General features: G+C 40.6%; 1 protein-coding gene across 9 annotated transcripts in view; it reads left to right on the forward strand.

Moving 5' to 3' along the window:
- The window catches only part of SRGAP1 (SLIT-ROBO Rho GTPase activating protein 1), a 308,204-nt gene that overhangs the window by 142,263 nt on the left and 149,180 nt on the right, over positions 1–16,761 (forward strand). For all 9 annotated transcript variants that reach the window (XM_025283902.3, XM_025283903.3, XM_044942502.2 and 6 more), the window contains 2 exons: positions 6,595–6,790; positions 16,011–16,173. In XM_025283902.3, coding sequence (XP_025139687.1) covers positions 6,595–6,790; positions 16,011–16,173 — 359 coding nt within the window. The remainder of the gene's footprint in view (positions 1–6,594; positions 6,791–16,010; positions 16,174–16,761) is intronic.

Genomic DNA, 16,761 nt, shown 5'->3' on the forward strand with positions numbered 1-16,761 from the left:
GGTGATTTGCAGATTGCAGCATGCTTTTCGCTTGCGTCATCTAAGTCTCACCACAATCTCGTGAAGTGGAACTCCTATTTTTCAAGATGTTAAGCAGCTTGGCCCATGTCACGTGACTTGTAATAAGTGGCACGGTAACGCCAGCACAAAGCCACAAGGTGCAGGGTGCAAAAGAAGCTTAAATCTTGGGTTCAGATTTCTAGTGAGGAAATGGCCTTTGCTTATTCACACATACACACAAAATAAAGTTCACATGGATCTTTTGCTCCAAATTTCTAGCTTTTTTAGGCTTTTCAGCATTATTTCACGAGTTTGTACCTAGTGTTCAGCTAAGCAGTAGCTGCTAGGTTGTATACATATTCACATGACTATGTGAAAAATTGAGGGAACCAGTTAGAATCTCATTGGGTTCTTCTCTTTCAGGACATTCCAGGGGTTCTCATCTATCATTTGGGGAAGTTCCTTATATCCTTTGGATAAACGTACTGATAAATATACACACGATATGTATTTTGTTGACATCGTAAGGAAGATCTGACCAAAGGACACTATAAAATAATTGAGATGGTTTGTGATGCTTTAGAAGTGTTACTATGTTTTTATTTTTTGCTGTATGATCACAAGTTTCACACCCAGTCTATCAATTTTATGTCCTAGTCCTAATCAGTCAGTAACATATTAGCAAAACAGCCCAGTCTGGCCTCAATCTTTCCATGAAATATGCATCATACTTTGTGGGCTCACACAAATTTATTTTAAGGGTTAGGACTTCCCTTTATCAGGGCAATAGCAAGAAATGCCTCTGTTTCCTCCTTTCCTAGGCAGTTCCATTTTATTTGGTAAGTGTTAGTCAGCAGATTTTTATAGCTAAGAGAGGAACTATTTCAACCTTTTTTTTTCCCCCAAAGTGAGTAGTTTGAAAGCATCATCTTTTGTGTATTAATCTTATTGGCTTACTGATGTTGATTCATTCCGTGGTGATATGCTAGTAGAACGGGAATGAAATAACAGTCATTAAAAAAAAAAGTAAATTTTAGCTCCGTTAAAATGGCCATTATTAGTATTTAGTAGGTCCTGCCCTAGATTTAAATAATGGCTGCTTGGAGACTCCTCTGAGGTGGCCTTTTTCTGCCTGAAAGAGTTTGTACTGTTCTATGCAGCTGTCTGGGAGTCATGGTGATAAAGCTCTCAGTGTTCTCTTAGGTTAATCTTTTCTGTACCATTCTGGATCATAGATAAGTTGAGATGAAGTAAAAATGCTGAAGCAAGAGTCGTTTTATGAAGACATCATTTTAACGTGCTTGCCCCATGTTGTCTAATTTGATAAACCACTAAAAAGTCCTAGGTGTGAAAATAGGAGTCATCTTGTTGTTACTGCTGTTACCGTTCTCAGAGATGTCTCAACCGTAATTTCATGGAGCTGTGAGATGGCAGTCTCTTGTTTAATGTGACAGCTGCATTGAGCTAGGTGGTATTTCATTCAGTATATCCATTTGGAGCCTACAGTTGCTTTTTAGTATATTCACTCTTTTGTAACTGTTAACTACAGTCACTTTTACAACATTTTCATCACCGCCCCCAAAAAAATCCTGCACCCCTTAGCCATCACTTCCCATTTCCTCCAGCACCTCCAGCTCTCCAGTCAACGATGAATCTACTTTCCGTTTCTATGGAGTAGTCTCTTTTGGACATTTCACATTAATGTAATCACACTTTCCATCCGTGACTCGTTTTGTTCACTAAGCTTGTATTTGCAGTGTAAGCATGAATCTTTACTTCATTCCTGTTTATGAATGAATAACACCCCAATTTGCAGCCATACCTCATTTTATTTTTCTGTTCCACGGAAGGACATTTAGGTTATTTCCACGTTTCAGCTGTTATGAGGCATACTGCCACAACCGTTTGTCTATACATTTTTGTGTGGAAATATGTTTTCTCTTGGGTATATACGTAGGAGTAGATTTGCTCAGTCTATGTCAAACATTGAGGAACTGCCAGATTTGTTCCAAAATGGCTGTACAAGTTTACGTTTCTACCAGCAATGTGTGAGGGTTCCAGCTTCTCCAACCCCACCGGCACTTGTGCTGTCTTTGGTGATCGCCATCTTAGTGAGTGTGAAGTCCTATCTCATTGTGCTTTTGATTCGCATCTTCCTGATGGCGATTGACTTTGAATCCCGTTTCGTGTGCTGTTAGCCATCTGTATATCCTCTTTTGGGTAATGTCTATTGAGATCTGGTGCCCATTTTTAAATTGGATTATTTCTGTTTTTATTATTGAGTTCTAAGAGTTACTATATATTCTAGACACAAGTTAGTTATTTGGTGGTGGTGGTGGTGTAGTCGCTGGTGTGTGACTTTGTGACCCATTGGATTGTAGCCTGTCAGACTCCTCTGTCCATCGGATTTCCCAGGCAAGAATATTGGAGCGGCATTGCCATTTGCTTCTCCAGGGGGTCTTCCTGACCCAAGGATCAAATTTGGGTCTCCTGCATTGCAGGTGGATTCTTTACCAACTGAGCCACCAGGAAAGCCCTTTCTTATGAAGTATATGATTTGCAAACATTTTCTCCCATTCTCTGTAGTTACAGCTGTCTGTCTTAAAACCTTCTTATTCTTAAGGGTGTGACATCTTCTAGGCTCTTTTACCATCTGAGTCAGCTCCTCTTTCCATCCCTTTATTATGAGCGCTGAGCACGGTATCTTGATACTCTCATTTTAGGATTTCCTTCTCTACCCAAAGAAGCTGCGTCAAACACGTTTTTGTAATTCCAGGGTCCAGCCTAGGACCCTGCCTTACACAAAATAGGAGCTCAGTAAAAGCCTGGTCAACTATAATAAATTAACATGAGGCCTGGACCTGAGGGGGAAAAATCCAGTCAGTACTAATTCAAGAAAGCTAATAGCCACTTGTGCTCTTATCACAGGATTGGTACAGTATAGGGCTTCCCTGGTAGCTTGGACTGCAAAGAATCTGCCTGCAACGCAGGAGACGCAGGGTTTGACCCCTGGGTCAGAAAGATGCCCTGGAGAAGGGAATGGCTACCTACTCCACTATTCTTGGCCTGGAGAATTCCACGAACAGAGGAGCCTGGCAGGCTACAGCCCATGGGGTTGCAGAGAGTCAGACTCGACTGAGCGACTAACACTTCACTTCAGGGCCCAGTGCTCCACAGGCTTCTTTGATCTGTTCTAATCAATGAACTAAGATTAATATGACCAGCATTTGTTTCATTCATTTGTTTAAAAATCTTTAAAATATGGTGCTGTACTCAGTGAAGTCAAATCTGATAAAGTCGTGTTAATAGAGGCACAGCATATATGCAGGAAGGTGACCTGCTGAATTGTGCTGCTTAACAACTCTGATGTGATATGAGGTATCCAAAGGTTTTCCCTTCCTAAATGGAGAGTTCTTATGTTAGTACTTATATCATGATTTTTTTTCCCTTGTGACCTTTTCCTCATTTGTCAAACTTTTCTAAATTAAAAGTAATCAGTCATGTTCTTCTTCTCTAATTTTTGGCACGTACTTTTTCTCTAGTTTCTGTCCTTCCAGTTTTTTGGTATTGAAAATGTTGCCAGTGTACCATATTGACCAGAAAATGACAGATAACGTGAAGTAACAGTTACTCCCTGCAAAATGAGGTTGGGATTTTAACTGTTTAAAATAGGATCGTCCTTCTCAAAATTCCCTGACTCTTGATTTTAAACCCTGAAGGAAACAAACAAGAGAAAAATCTAAGAATGAGATCCAAGAAGGAAGCCCGTGTAATTTTTGTGTGCTTCTGGTGAGATTCGTACTCTCACCTACTTTTATTTCTTTTTTGGCACCAAGACAGCTTTAAAAAACAAAACAGAACTAGTTGACAGCTTAAGATGATTGATTTTTTTTTTTTCAGCTAGCACAGCAAGATGAGCTAAAATTACTTCATCATAAAAGACTTGCTAGGATTCTTGAATGAGAAATACCCCTCCCTTGATTTTTTTTCTTTATGAAATAAAACTAGGTCTGTATTTGTGGAGGAAAGAGTTTAGCAGACATGCTGATTATAATACTGTATTGAAAAACACTTTTCTTTGATTGACTAAAATTCAGCTGCTGTTTGTGGTAGTTAAAAACCTGTAATCTGTCTTCATTTTGGTGTTCACCACACTTCTGTGAGATGAGTAACAGGGTCCCCCAGTCTCCAAGTGGAAAAACCAAGAGAGGACACTTGAGAAATGCTTTCCTATCTTCTCCCGGGACTCCTCCAAAACCGGGCTGCTGGGACATGACCTGATTGAGAGCTGAGAGCTTGTTTCATAGTTACTGTATCTTTTTTGCCAGGATAGCACCCCACTCCAGTACTCTTGCCTGGAAAATCCCATGGATGGAGGAGCCTGGAAGGCTGCAGTCCATGGGGTCACTGAGGGTTGGACACGACTGAGCGACTTCACTTTGACTTTTCACTTTCATGCATTGGAGAAGGAAATGGCAACCCATTCCAGTATTCTTGCCTGGAGAATCCCACGGACAGGGAAGCCTGGTGGGCTGCCATCTATGGGGTTGCACAGAGTCAGACACGACTGAAGTGACTTAGCAGCAGCAGGATCATAGTTGCTGTATCTTCTTTGCCAGGATATCGGCCTGGCACACTATACGCTCTTAAAACATGTTGCATGGATGAAAGTCAGGCAGAAGCATTCTATCAAGATTAATCTGATGGACAGACCTGGGTTAGAGCTCCTGAGGGTGCTCCTTACTAGCTGAAGTCTCTAGATGAAGGATGTTATCTCATTAAACCTCATTTCTTCTTTGCAAAATGAGGATAATATTAGTACCTACTTCAGTAGAGTGTAGAACAGCAAGTATTCAATTATTATTAGCTATTATGAAGTTGAGTAAATTTCCTGACTCCTCATTCAGAACTGGATTGCCCTGCTGTTAATGACCCTGATTACACATGATCAGTGTGTAATTGACCATGTGTAATCAGGGTATGGGTATGCATTATGTGGGTATGTATTGTCAGCTCAGTTACTGAAGAATAGGATGCAATTGAGGAGGTGTTATTTGGACACGATTTCTACTAAATCCACTGAGTTAGATTCAGCGCTCACTTTTAGGGAATATGCACTGACACTGGGAAAGATGAAATAAAGAAGTTTTCCAGTGTGAATATTCTTGTCTTTGGAGGTTAGCCCTGAGTCTCAGAACAAAAACAAGTCAGTAGTTATTAGTTACTGTATCTCCTTTTCCAAAACACACATGGCTCATTGTTACAGTCATTTGCAGATAGTTTTGCATGACACATTTTTGCTTTTGTGTTTCTACTAAATCACTACATGACTAATGTTCATGTTCCTAATATGTTAAAATTGTCAAAGGATTCTTTTCAGGATTATATATGTGATAAAGCTTAGTTAGTTGGGACAATGTGGAAAATGTGAAAAGCCCAATTGAAGAGCTCTTGATCTTGTGATCAAAATAATAAAGCAGAATCCAGGGATTACCCCATAATGAGTGGATTATTTGGATATAGAAAGAAATTATTTTTAGGTGTGGCATTCCTATAAACCCTACAGCTATGTGTTTTACAAACTAGAAATTTATGCACTAAATAAAAATTACCAGATGTCAGTGTTTGTATGTGCCAGCTGGCAAAGAAGTTGAGAAGGTTCAGAATTCTGGAAGAAATGGTGCTCACTTCTCTGCCATTCAAACTCAAAAAAGATAGTTGAGGTGAAACGCTGTTTAAAAAACTACAGTGTCCTCAGCTACCCAAAGATGTCATATGTTACAAATTGTTATCTGAAAGCCTTTAATTTTTCCCCCCCTCATGACTCCCTGCATGTTTGTGGTGTTGCAAATGTAATCCATGTTTCTAATCTAATTTATTACATTCTTTCCTGAGGCTTAGTTCATTCTTTTAAAGGGTCAGCAGATATCTCTCTTTTTTTTTTAATTTTTTTATTTTGTATTGGGATATAGACGATTAACGGGCTTCCCCAGTGATTCAGACTGTAAAGAATCCGCCTGCAATGCAGGAGCCCTGGGTTCAATCCCAGTGTTGGGAAGATCTCCTGGAGGAGGGCATGACAGCCCACTCCAGTATTCTTGCCTGGGAAATTCCATGGACAGAGGAGCCTGGCAGGCTACAGTCCCTAGGGTTGCAAAGAGTCAGACATGGCTGAGCGACTAAGCACTTAGCCGATCAACAGTGTTATGATATTTTAAGGCGAACGGCAAAGGGACTCAACAAATCATGTACGTATATCCATCCTCCAACTCCCCTCCCATTCAGGCTGCCACATAACATTGAGCAGAGTTCCATGTGCTCTCTAGTAGGTCCTTGTTAGTTATCCATTTTAAATATAGCTGTGTGTACATGTCCATCACAAACTCCCTATCCCTTCCCCTGATCTTTCCCCCCTGGCAACCATAGATTCGTAAGCAGGTATCTTTATTTAAAGACCCAGCCTGAACACAGCAGCCTCGTAAAGGTCCAGTGCAAAGCTAAATGATAGGATTCAGTATTTTTATCTTGCACATACCAGAACACTTCAGTTATTTTCATGAAATCATCAAATGGGTTCTCTTCTTCTCTCCTTAGAAATTCGAGCTCAACTGGTAGAACAACAGAAATGCCTGGAGCAGCAGACAGAGATGAGAGTTCAGCTTCTGCAGGACCTGCAAGATTTCTTCCGGAAAAAAGCCGAAATTGAGACGGATTATTCTCGGAACTTAGAAAAGTTAGCAGAAAGATTCATGGCCAAAACAAGAAGCACTAAGGATCATCAACAGTACAAGTAAGAGAGGCTTGACTCAAATTCATCTTTCCAAGAGAATATCCTGTCTTCTGTACAGTCATGGAATTCTCTAGGCCAGAATACTGGAGTGGGTAGCCTTTCCCTTCTCCAGGGGATCTTCCCAACTCAGGGATTGAACCCATGTCTCCTAGACTGCAGGTAGATTCTTTACCAGCTGAACCACAAGGGAAGCCCTTTATTGGTTTTAGAATTTTCCATTTTTTTATCTGAAACATTGTTGATTGATATATCCCCATAAATAAAAACAACCTTTTGAATTTATAATTTATGAGCATAAATGTATTACATATTAAACTAATAGTATTCTCTTGACGTGTTTCTCTTTCTGATAAATACACTAGGAGTTGATGTCTAACACAAGTAGAAATTTGGTTTTGTTTTTGTGATTCAAGCCAATTTTTTTCTAATTGAAGTATAGATGCTTTACAATATTGTGATAGTTTCTTCTATACAGTAAAATAAATCAGCCACCCATATACATATATCCCCTCTTCTTTGAATTTCCTTCCCATTTAGGTCACCAGAGAGCACTGAGTCGAGTTCCCTGTGCTATATAGTAGGTTCTTGTTGGATATCTATTTTATACATAGTATCAATAGTGTATATATGCCAATCCCAGTCTCCCAATCCATCCCACACCCTCTTCCCCCTTGGTATCCATATGTTTGTTCTCTACATCTGTGACTCTAATTCTGCTTTGAGAATAAGTTCATCTGCAGCATTTTTCTAGATTCCACATATATGTGTTAATGTATGACATTTGTTTTTCTTTTCCTAACTTCACTCTAAAACTGGCAGATAGATATTTGGATAGGCAAATTTTAAATAGCTAATTTTTCATACAGAGAGCTCAGGATTTTTGTAGCGATCTTACATGAAAATAATCAATGAGGGTTGCTTAAATTTGCATTCCCATACTCCGCCCCAGTAGTATTTGTGGTTGTTGCAGTAGAGACTGACTTAAAACAAGGGCCTTTGATAAAATGCTTATGATCTAGCTTAATTAACTGACAGTTGACCCTTGAACAACCACAAGGATTAGGTTGCCAACCCCCTGCGCAGTAAAAAGTCGGTTTACTGTTATCTCTGCCTCAAAAACAAAGGAATTGGTAAATGACTCGCCCAAAGGCAGGAAGCTGAACAGTTGTGAATAGAATCAGGGCTCAGACCCAAGTTCTACATATTGTGATCTCTAATTGAAGAGAAACTATTCTCTGTACCTAGTTAATTTAAAGATATGTAAAATGAAAATACAGCTATTACATTTATTGAAAAAAATCTGCGTGTAAGCAGACCTGCACAATTCGAACCCTGGTTGTTCAGGGGTCAGCTGTACTTCATTTGTTTAAACAAAATACATGCAAGTTTTTCAATAATGAGATTTACTTTAGAATTTAAATCTGGGAGACAAGTAGGCAAGCAACTTCAATAGAGTATACGGGTGGTCTGAAAGATGTCAGTGCAAGCTACCAGGGAGACCTGATGGAAATCCATTTTGTAGTGGAGGTGGGGTCAGGAAGGTCCAGGTAAGGTCCTGGAAGAAATACATAAGTGAAGACCTGAAGAACTTGTTAGCCAGGTGAGGGCCCAGAGCAGGACATTCAAGCAAAGGGAACATCGTGCAGAAGGGGCCAGAGGGAAGGGGAGCAGGGCGGCTTTGCAGAGCAGGAGGTGATCCAGTGGGAGTGAGTAATGAGGTCGTGAGCTCTGTGGCTCCCCATGTGCGTTGTGCCTGATCACAGAGGCCCGTAGACCATACCAGGAAGTCTGGACTTTATCCTCGGGGCTTGAGAAGCCTTTGTAGAGGCTTTTAAGTTGAAGGATGACCAGCTCAGACCTGCATCTTGAAATGAAAACTGTAGACAGGATTGTGGGCTGGAGGAGGACATGGGCAGTGTCTGGAGGGAGACCAGGCAGAAGGCCTTCATCGTGATGGCATGAATTAGCCACATAGCAGGTAGAAATAGAATCGTTTAGGAGATGTTAAAAAGGCAACCCATTCTTTCAAGAACTAGATAATATGAGAAATATTTCTGCTACAAAACTCCTGGAAATGCTGACAAAAATATAATAGACATCATTGTAAATCTATAACTGAACTCACAGGAAAGTAGGGGAAATTTCCAGTGGCCTAGAAAGGAAAAGGGAACTGAAAACTTGAGTGGTGATTGTATCTCACGTGGGGACAGAAGAGGAGGCCTGTGCAGGGTAGGGAGCTGGATGTGAGGACTTGCTCATCACCATCCTATAGCACAGCATCCCAACCCAAAGTCAGGGGCAGCAGAACCGCTGCCTCTGTGAAACAGTAGAGCAGAGCATCACACGGATGAGGCGAACGGATAGTTAGGGAGTCTGGGATGGACGTGTACACACTGCTACACTTAAAATGGATAACCAGTAGTAAGGACCTATTGTAGAGCACAGGGAACTCTGCCCAATTTTATATGGCAGTCTGGATGGGAGGGGAGTTTGAGGGGGAATGGATACATGTATTTCTATGGCTGAGTCCCTTTGCTGTTCACCTGAAACTGTCACAACATTGTTAATTGGCTATACCTCAAGAAAAAAAATTTTTTTTAAAAAGAAAATCACTCACATCCGCCTCCACACACCCCACCACCCCCACCACCCCGACACACACACGGGACAATAAGGAAGCCCAAATGCTCCTGGGCTCCAAATGGTAGGAGGTTGCAGAAAAGCACATATCAGTCTTCACCATTGACTTTGCAGTTTTATTTTATACCTTTCTGTGGCCTTGGCTCCTACATAAAAAGTAGGATAGTTTTTAAAAAAAACAAAAACAAAAGCAAAAAACCCTCCATACTGTTCTTCACAGTGGCTACACCAATTTATATTCCCACTGACAGTGTGGGAGGGTTCCCTCTTCTCCACATCCATTCTAATATTTGCTGTTTGTGTTCTTTTTGATGATGGCCATCATGGTAAGCGTGAGGTGATATATCTCATTGCAGTTTTGATTTGCATTTCCTCAAGGAGATCCAGCCAGTCCATTCTAAAGGAGATCAGTTCTGGGTGTTCTTTGGAAGGAATGATGCTAAAGCTGAAACTCCAGTACTTTAGCCACCTCATGCGAAGGGTTGACTCATTGGAAAAGACTCTGATGCTGGGAGGGATTGGGGGCTGGAGGAGGAGGGGATGACAGAGGATGAGATGGCTGGATGGCATCACCAACTCGATGGACATGAGTTTGGGTGAACTCCAGGAGTTGGTGATGGACAGTGAGGCCTGGCGTGCTGCAGTTCATGGGGTCGCAGAGAGTCGGACACGACTGAGCGACTGAACTGAACTGAATGCTGTTGAGCATCTTTTCACGTGCCTGTTGGCCATCTGTGTGTCTTCTTTGGCAATTGTTCTCTTGGGTATATATCCAAAAAAACAAAACACTAATTTGAAAAGATACATGCATCCCAATTATTTACAACTGCCAAGGAATGGAAACAACCTAAGTGTCCATGAATGGATACAGAAGCTGTGATATAGACTCACAATGGGACACTACTCAGTCATAAAAAAAGAATGAAATGTTTCCATTTGCAGCAACATGGATGGACTTAGAGGGTATTATGCTAAGTGAAATAAGTCAGACAGATGCTGTATGATAAATACTGACAAATACTGTATGATATCACTTATATGTGGAATCTAAAAAACACCACAAATTAGTGAATGTAATAAGGAAGAAGCAGACTCACATATATAGAGAACTAATTAGTGGTTACCAGTGGAGAGAGGGACAACATGAGGACAGGAGATGAAGAGGTACGAACTGTTATGTATTTTAAAAGTTATAAAGATACATTGTATAACATGGAATATAGCCAATATTTTATAGTAACTATAAATTTATATATATTTATACTATATATAATATTTATATTTATATATTTATACTATATATTTATACTTACTATATATTTTTATATTTACTATAAATATATATATTACTATAAATATAAATATAGTAATATTTATATTACTATAAATATATATATTTACTATATATTATATTTATACTATATTTATATAAGTATAAATATAGTATAGTAACTATAAATGGACCTAACAGAACCAGAAGATATTAAGAAGAGATGGCAAGAATACACAGAAGAACTGTACAAAAAAGATCTTCACGACCCAGATAATCACGATGGTGTGATCACTGACCTAGAGCCAGACATGCTGGAATGTGAAGTCAAGTGGGCCTTAGAAAGCATCACTACGAACAAAGCTAGTGGAGGTGATGGAATTCCAGTTGAGCTAATCCAAATCCTGAAAGATGATGCCGTAGAAGTGCTGCACTCAATATGCCAGCAAATTTGGAAAACTCAGCAGTGGCCACAGGACTGGAAAAGGTCAGTTTTCATTCCAATCCCTAAGAAAGGCAATGCCAAAGAATGCTCAAACTACCGCACAATTGCACTCATCTCACATGCTAGTAAAGTAATGCTCAAAATTCTCCAAGCCAGGCTTCAGCAATATGTGAACCGTGAACTTCCTGATGTTCAAGCTGGTTTTAGAAAAGGCAGAAGAACCAGAGATCAAATTGCCAACATCTGCTGGATCATGGAAAAAGCAAGAGAGTTCCAGAAAAGCATCTATTTCTGCTTTATTGACTATGCCAAAGCCTTTGACTGTGTGGATCACAAGAAACAGTGGAAAATTTCTTCAAGAGATGGGAATACCAGACCACCTGACCTGCCTCTTGAGAAATTTGTATGCAGGTCAGGAAGCAACAGTTAGAACTGGACATGGAACAACAGACTGGTTCCAAGTAGGAAAAGGAGTTCGTCAAGGCTGTATATTGTCACCCTGTTTATTTAACTTATATGCAGAGTACATCATGAGAAACGCTGGACTGGAAGAAACACAAGCTGGAATCAAGATTGCAGGGAGAAATATCAATCACCTCAGCTATGCAGATGACACCACGCTTATGGCAGAAAGTGAAGAGGAACTCAAAAGCCTCTTGATGACAGTGAAAGTGGAGAGTGAAAAAGTTGGCTTAAAGCTCAACATTCAGAAAACGAAGATCATGGCATCCAGTCCCATCACTTCATGGGAAATAGATGGGGAAACAGTGGAAACAGTGTCAGACTTTATTTTTCTGGGCTCCAAAATCACTACAGATGGTGATTGCAGCCATGAAATTAAAAGACGCTTACTCCTTGGAAGGAAAGTTATGACCAACCTAGATAGCATATTGAAAAGCAGAGACATTACTTTGCCAACAAAGGTCCGTCTAGTCAAGGCTATGGTTTTTCCTGTGGTCATGTATGGATGTGAGAGTTGGACTATGAAGAAGGCTGAGCGCTGAAGAGTTGATGCTTCTGAACTGTGGTGTTGGAGAAGATTCCTGAGAGTCCCTTGGACTGCAAGGAGATCCAACCAGTCCATTCTGAAGGAGATGAGCCCTGGGATTTCTTTGGAAGGAATGATGCTAAAGCTGAAACTCCAGTACTTTGGCCACCTCATGTGAAGAGTTGACTCATTGGAAAAGACTCTGATGCTGGGACGGATTGGGGGCAGGAGGAGAAGGGGATGACAGAGGATGAGATGGACGGATGGCATCACTGACTTGATGGACGTGAGTCTGATTGAACTCCAGGAGTTGGTGATGGACAGGGAGGCCTGGCGGGCTGCAATTCATGGGGTCGCGAAGAGTTGGACACAACTGAGCGACTGATCTGATCTGATAAATGGAGTATAACCTTTAAAAATTGTGAAGCACTAATGTACACCTGTAACTTACATAATATTGTAAGTGTATACCTGTAACTTACATAATATTGCACATCAACTCTATGTCCATAAAAAAACTTTTTTAACTCTTCTCATCATAAGAAAAAAAAAAAGTAGGAACTTTTGCAGAAAAAAAGAAAGTAGGGGTTCTTTTGCAGAATACCTTTTTTAGTTTTTATTTTGGGCACACTTGAACCTGTAGTGTTGGTCCAGCATAGAAATAAATTTTGGTGATGGTTCCCAGGGTGAGCAGATGTCAAATGTGCTTGACAGAGACTGGAGCCAGTGCTTGATCTGCATTTATAGAAACTGTCCCTTTTTAAAAGTAATTGCAAATAAGAAGACAGCCCATTGGTTTATACAGTAAATATTTTTGAGTGTCTCCTTGTGTGTTCTGTACTTGGGAATCACTTGTGAACTGGAAACACCCAGGGGCGCATGCACTTCAGTCTGATCCCTGAGTGCAGCAGCTGCCGCTTTTTCTTTCTCCTGGCTGGTCCACTAGTTTTCTTAAAAAGGTACGTAGCTTGGAATTTTCCTTAAGTTTATTATTGACTAAGGGACTGCAGATAAGATGATATGTCTACAGAAAGGGCAAGCCAGGTTTGGGGGACAAAAACCAAAGACAAGCTTTAAGAAAGAGTCAAACAGACCTGGCTTGAATACTAGCTCTGCTGTGTGACCTTGGTCAGTAGAGTCAGTATTTCTGAGCCTTGGTTTCCTAACTTGTAAAATGAGATTTTGTGACCATCAAATGAGAAACATGACAAATCCTTGATGCAACTGAGAGCTGACATCGGGTACACGTTCAGTATTCCTTCTCCTCACGACAAAAATGTTACGTCTTTGGCACTGTTACTTGACCAGTCACTTAAGCTAGGCCTCAGTTTTGGGATGCTTGTCCTGTAGGATAATCCTTGGCCTGAATTGACCGCTGCATGGTGGAAATACCAGGGCTTGGATCAGCCTCCCTGGACTCAAAGACTTTCTCCGATACTAGTTTTGTTCTAGAACAAATCATTGTGCCTTGCTAAAGCTTAAGTTCCATCATTGATAGAGGGGATCTATCTAAATATCTCTGCCTTAAATTATGGAATTAAGTAGTTGATATGTGTAGGTTTTAGACCAACTGCTAGATAAAAATCACCAACTTTATATAGTGTAGTGTTCGTTGCTCAGTTGTGTTCGACTCTTTGCGACCCCATGGACTATAGCCCATGAGGCTCCTCTGTCCATGGAATTCTCCAGGCAAGAATACTGGAGTGGGTAGCCATTCCCTTCTCTAGGGTATCTTCCCTATGCAGGGATCAAACTCAGGTCTCCTGCACTGCAGGCAGATTCTTTACCATCTGAGCCATCAGGAAGATCCCAGCTTTATATAAACACTTGCTATGAATCTAAGGCATTCTAGTAAATATTAAAATATATATATATTAACTCAAAAATCCTCATAATCTTATAAAATCAGTACTGCTACTTTACCCATCTTATAAATGAAGCAACAGAGGCACAGGGAAGTTTAAATAACTTGGCCAAGATCTCCTAGCTAGTACGTAATGATTTTGGAATTTGAGTGGAGATGGTATGGATTCATATTCCATGAACTTGACCTGTGTACTCAGTAGGTGCTCAGTAAATGATAACTTAGCCGTCTCTGTTATTATTGTTATTGTCAATACTGTTATTACTTACTATTAGGACAATAAAAAATGTTTATTCAGTGAATGAAAAAACATATATTTAATGCTGAACATGGGCAGGGCCGTGAGAATACAAAAAAAGTATGCCACATTCTCAAAGAATGTATGGTTTACTTCAGCATAAAGATTATATAGGTAAGTTAATGTAAGGTAGCATTTACGTTTTGGGCTGGGTGGTAGAGAATGTGAGTACAAAGAATTCAGTATTCTGCCATGGAACCACTGCCCCATGCCCAATGGCTTTGAAAGGAAAAGAAGGTTCTCTGGGTTGGGGTGTAATTCTTATTACACCAGCTAGGAGAATGGAAGTCTTGTCTCATGGTTATAAGTGCTAGGACCCTAGATCAGGGGTTTTTACCCTTATACCCATTCCTGCTTCCTTTCTTCTGAAGAGCGTTTTGACTTGCTGCTGCTGCTAAGTCGCTTCAGTCGAGTCCAACTCTGTGCGACCCCATAGATGGCAGCCCATCAGGCTCCCCCGTCCCTGGGATTCTCCAGGCAAGAACACTGGAGTGGGTTGCCGTTTCCTTCTCCAATGCATGAAAGTGAAAAGGGAAAGTGAAGTCGCTCAGTCATGTCTGACTCTTCGAGACCCCATGGACTGCAGCCCACCAGGCTCCTCCGTCCATGACTTGATGCACTCTTAAATCCTGACCCTGAGGGACTTAAGGACTGAAAGACCTGATTTAATCATTTGTTTTCTAATTTAGTTAATATTCAGAATCATAAATCATCATGACTAGTAGGAGGATAACATGTCTTAGAAAATTGCACTAGTGTCTCTAAGTTAGGATAAAAACATTCTGTGCCATTTTGCCATTTTAGAGTTAGTTTTTTTATTATTTTTTTAATATAATTTTTAAAAAAATTTTGGCCATGCCACATGTCATGTAGGATCTTAGTTCCCTAACCTGGGATCAAACCCACAATCCCTGCTTTGGAAATGCAGAGTCTTAACCACTGGACAGTCAGGGAAATTGCAATAGTTAGATTTTTTAAGTAAAAAGCAAAAAATATCATATATATTTTTAAAACAGTAATGTCTCTAATTAGTCATTGCTTTTCTTTGGAGTTTTTTGGTAAGATTTTTTGCAAGTTGCCTTTTGTGGTTTATAGTCACTTTTCACTTTATTATCTAGAATAAAACAAGGAAATAGCTCAGTGAGCTTAAAAAGGACATGTGACAGGTCATAAGCCAGTGAACCTCTTGGTTCTATTCATGAGTCTTGAGACAATGCTATAAAGTTCTGCTTCCCAGGAACATTTTTTGGGAGGCTGGAGGTTAAGTATCAGGGGATTAGTAAATCCTCACATTTATGTCCCATGGAAAGTATACCTAGCCAAATCTCTTCCCGCAGCATACTGGACATTCAAAGCAGGCTTTGTGTTCAGTGGCAAACCACAGTCTGTCTGTGAGGTAGTAGTCAATAGATTTTTATGTAAACATAAACTGCTTTCTTCAATGAGGTGATTAAAGCTGAAGGCCTGCCTGAGTAGTGTGTGTGTGTGTGCAGGTTCTGTGCCCTTGCAGGATTGTAGCTTTTGACTGGTGTTCTTGGTCCAAGTATTTTTTTCCAATCCCAGTGCTGTTGAGTGTCTTGCTAAGAGCTATGCCCAGAGGAGAAGGAACAAGAGCCGACCATGTGTTGCGGCTCCTGGTTTTGCCTCGGTGACGTCCCTCAGCTGTTTGGATCAGCTTTGAACTTGATGCTAATTCTGTTTTCTTCACTTCTTAGGAAAGACCAGAACTTACTGTCTCCAGTGAACTGCTGGTATTTGCTCCTGAATCAAGTAAGGCGAGAAAGCAAAGACCACGCCACCTTGAGTGACATCTATCTGAACAACGTGATTATGCGGTTCATGCAGATAAGTGAGGATTCCACCAGGATGTTTAAAAAGGTATCGTCCATCTGTCCCACCAGAGATTGCTTCCCTATACCCACTGAGCCTGTAACCAAGACTGGGAAGGGTCTGGTGCCTTAAATACTTAGTGGTATTTAATAAAGATTAGGTTTAAAAAATAAATAAGTGAACATGTTTTGGGCTTCCCTGGTGGCTCAGACGGTAAAGAATCTGCCTGCAGTGCGGAAGACCTGGCTTCGATCCTTGGATTGGGAAGATCCCCTGGAGGAGGAGGGCATGGCAACCCACTCCAGTATTCTTGCCTGGAGAAGTCCATGGATAGAGGAGCCTGGAGGGCTATAGTCCATGGGGTCGCGAAGGGTCAGACATGACTGAGCAACTAACACACACACACACACACACACACACACACACACACACACCAGATATCTTAAAGACACAGAATAAAAAGTTGAGCAGGCACACTCGTAGAGTTGTAGAGCACCGAATCTGTGACCTGAATGATATGAGCAGGATTTCAAAATGAGGTGTACTTGCAAATTGCACCTCTATCCTTAGAAATAGACTTCCTGAGGTTATTAAAAAAAACAGACCAGAGAGGAAAAGCCTTAAGAACTGTGTTTT

This window comes from Bubalus bubalis, chromosome 4 (genome assembly GCF_019923935.1).
Source record: "Bubalus bubalis isolate 160015118507 breed Murrah chromosome 4, NDDB_SH_1, whole genome shotgun sequence".
Taxonomy (NCBI): Eukaryota; Metazoa; Chordata; class Mammalia; order Artiodactyla; family Bovidae; genus Bubalus; species Bubalus bubalis.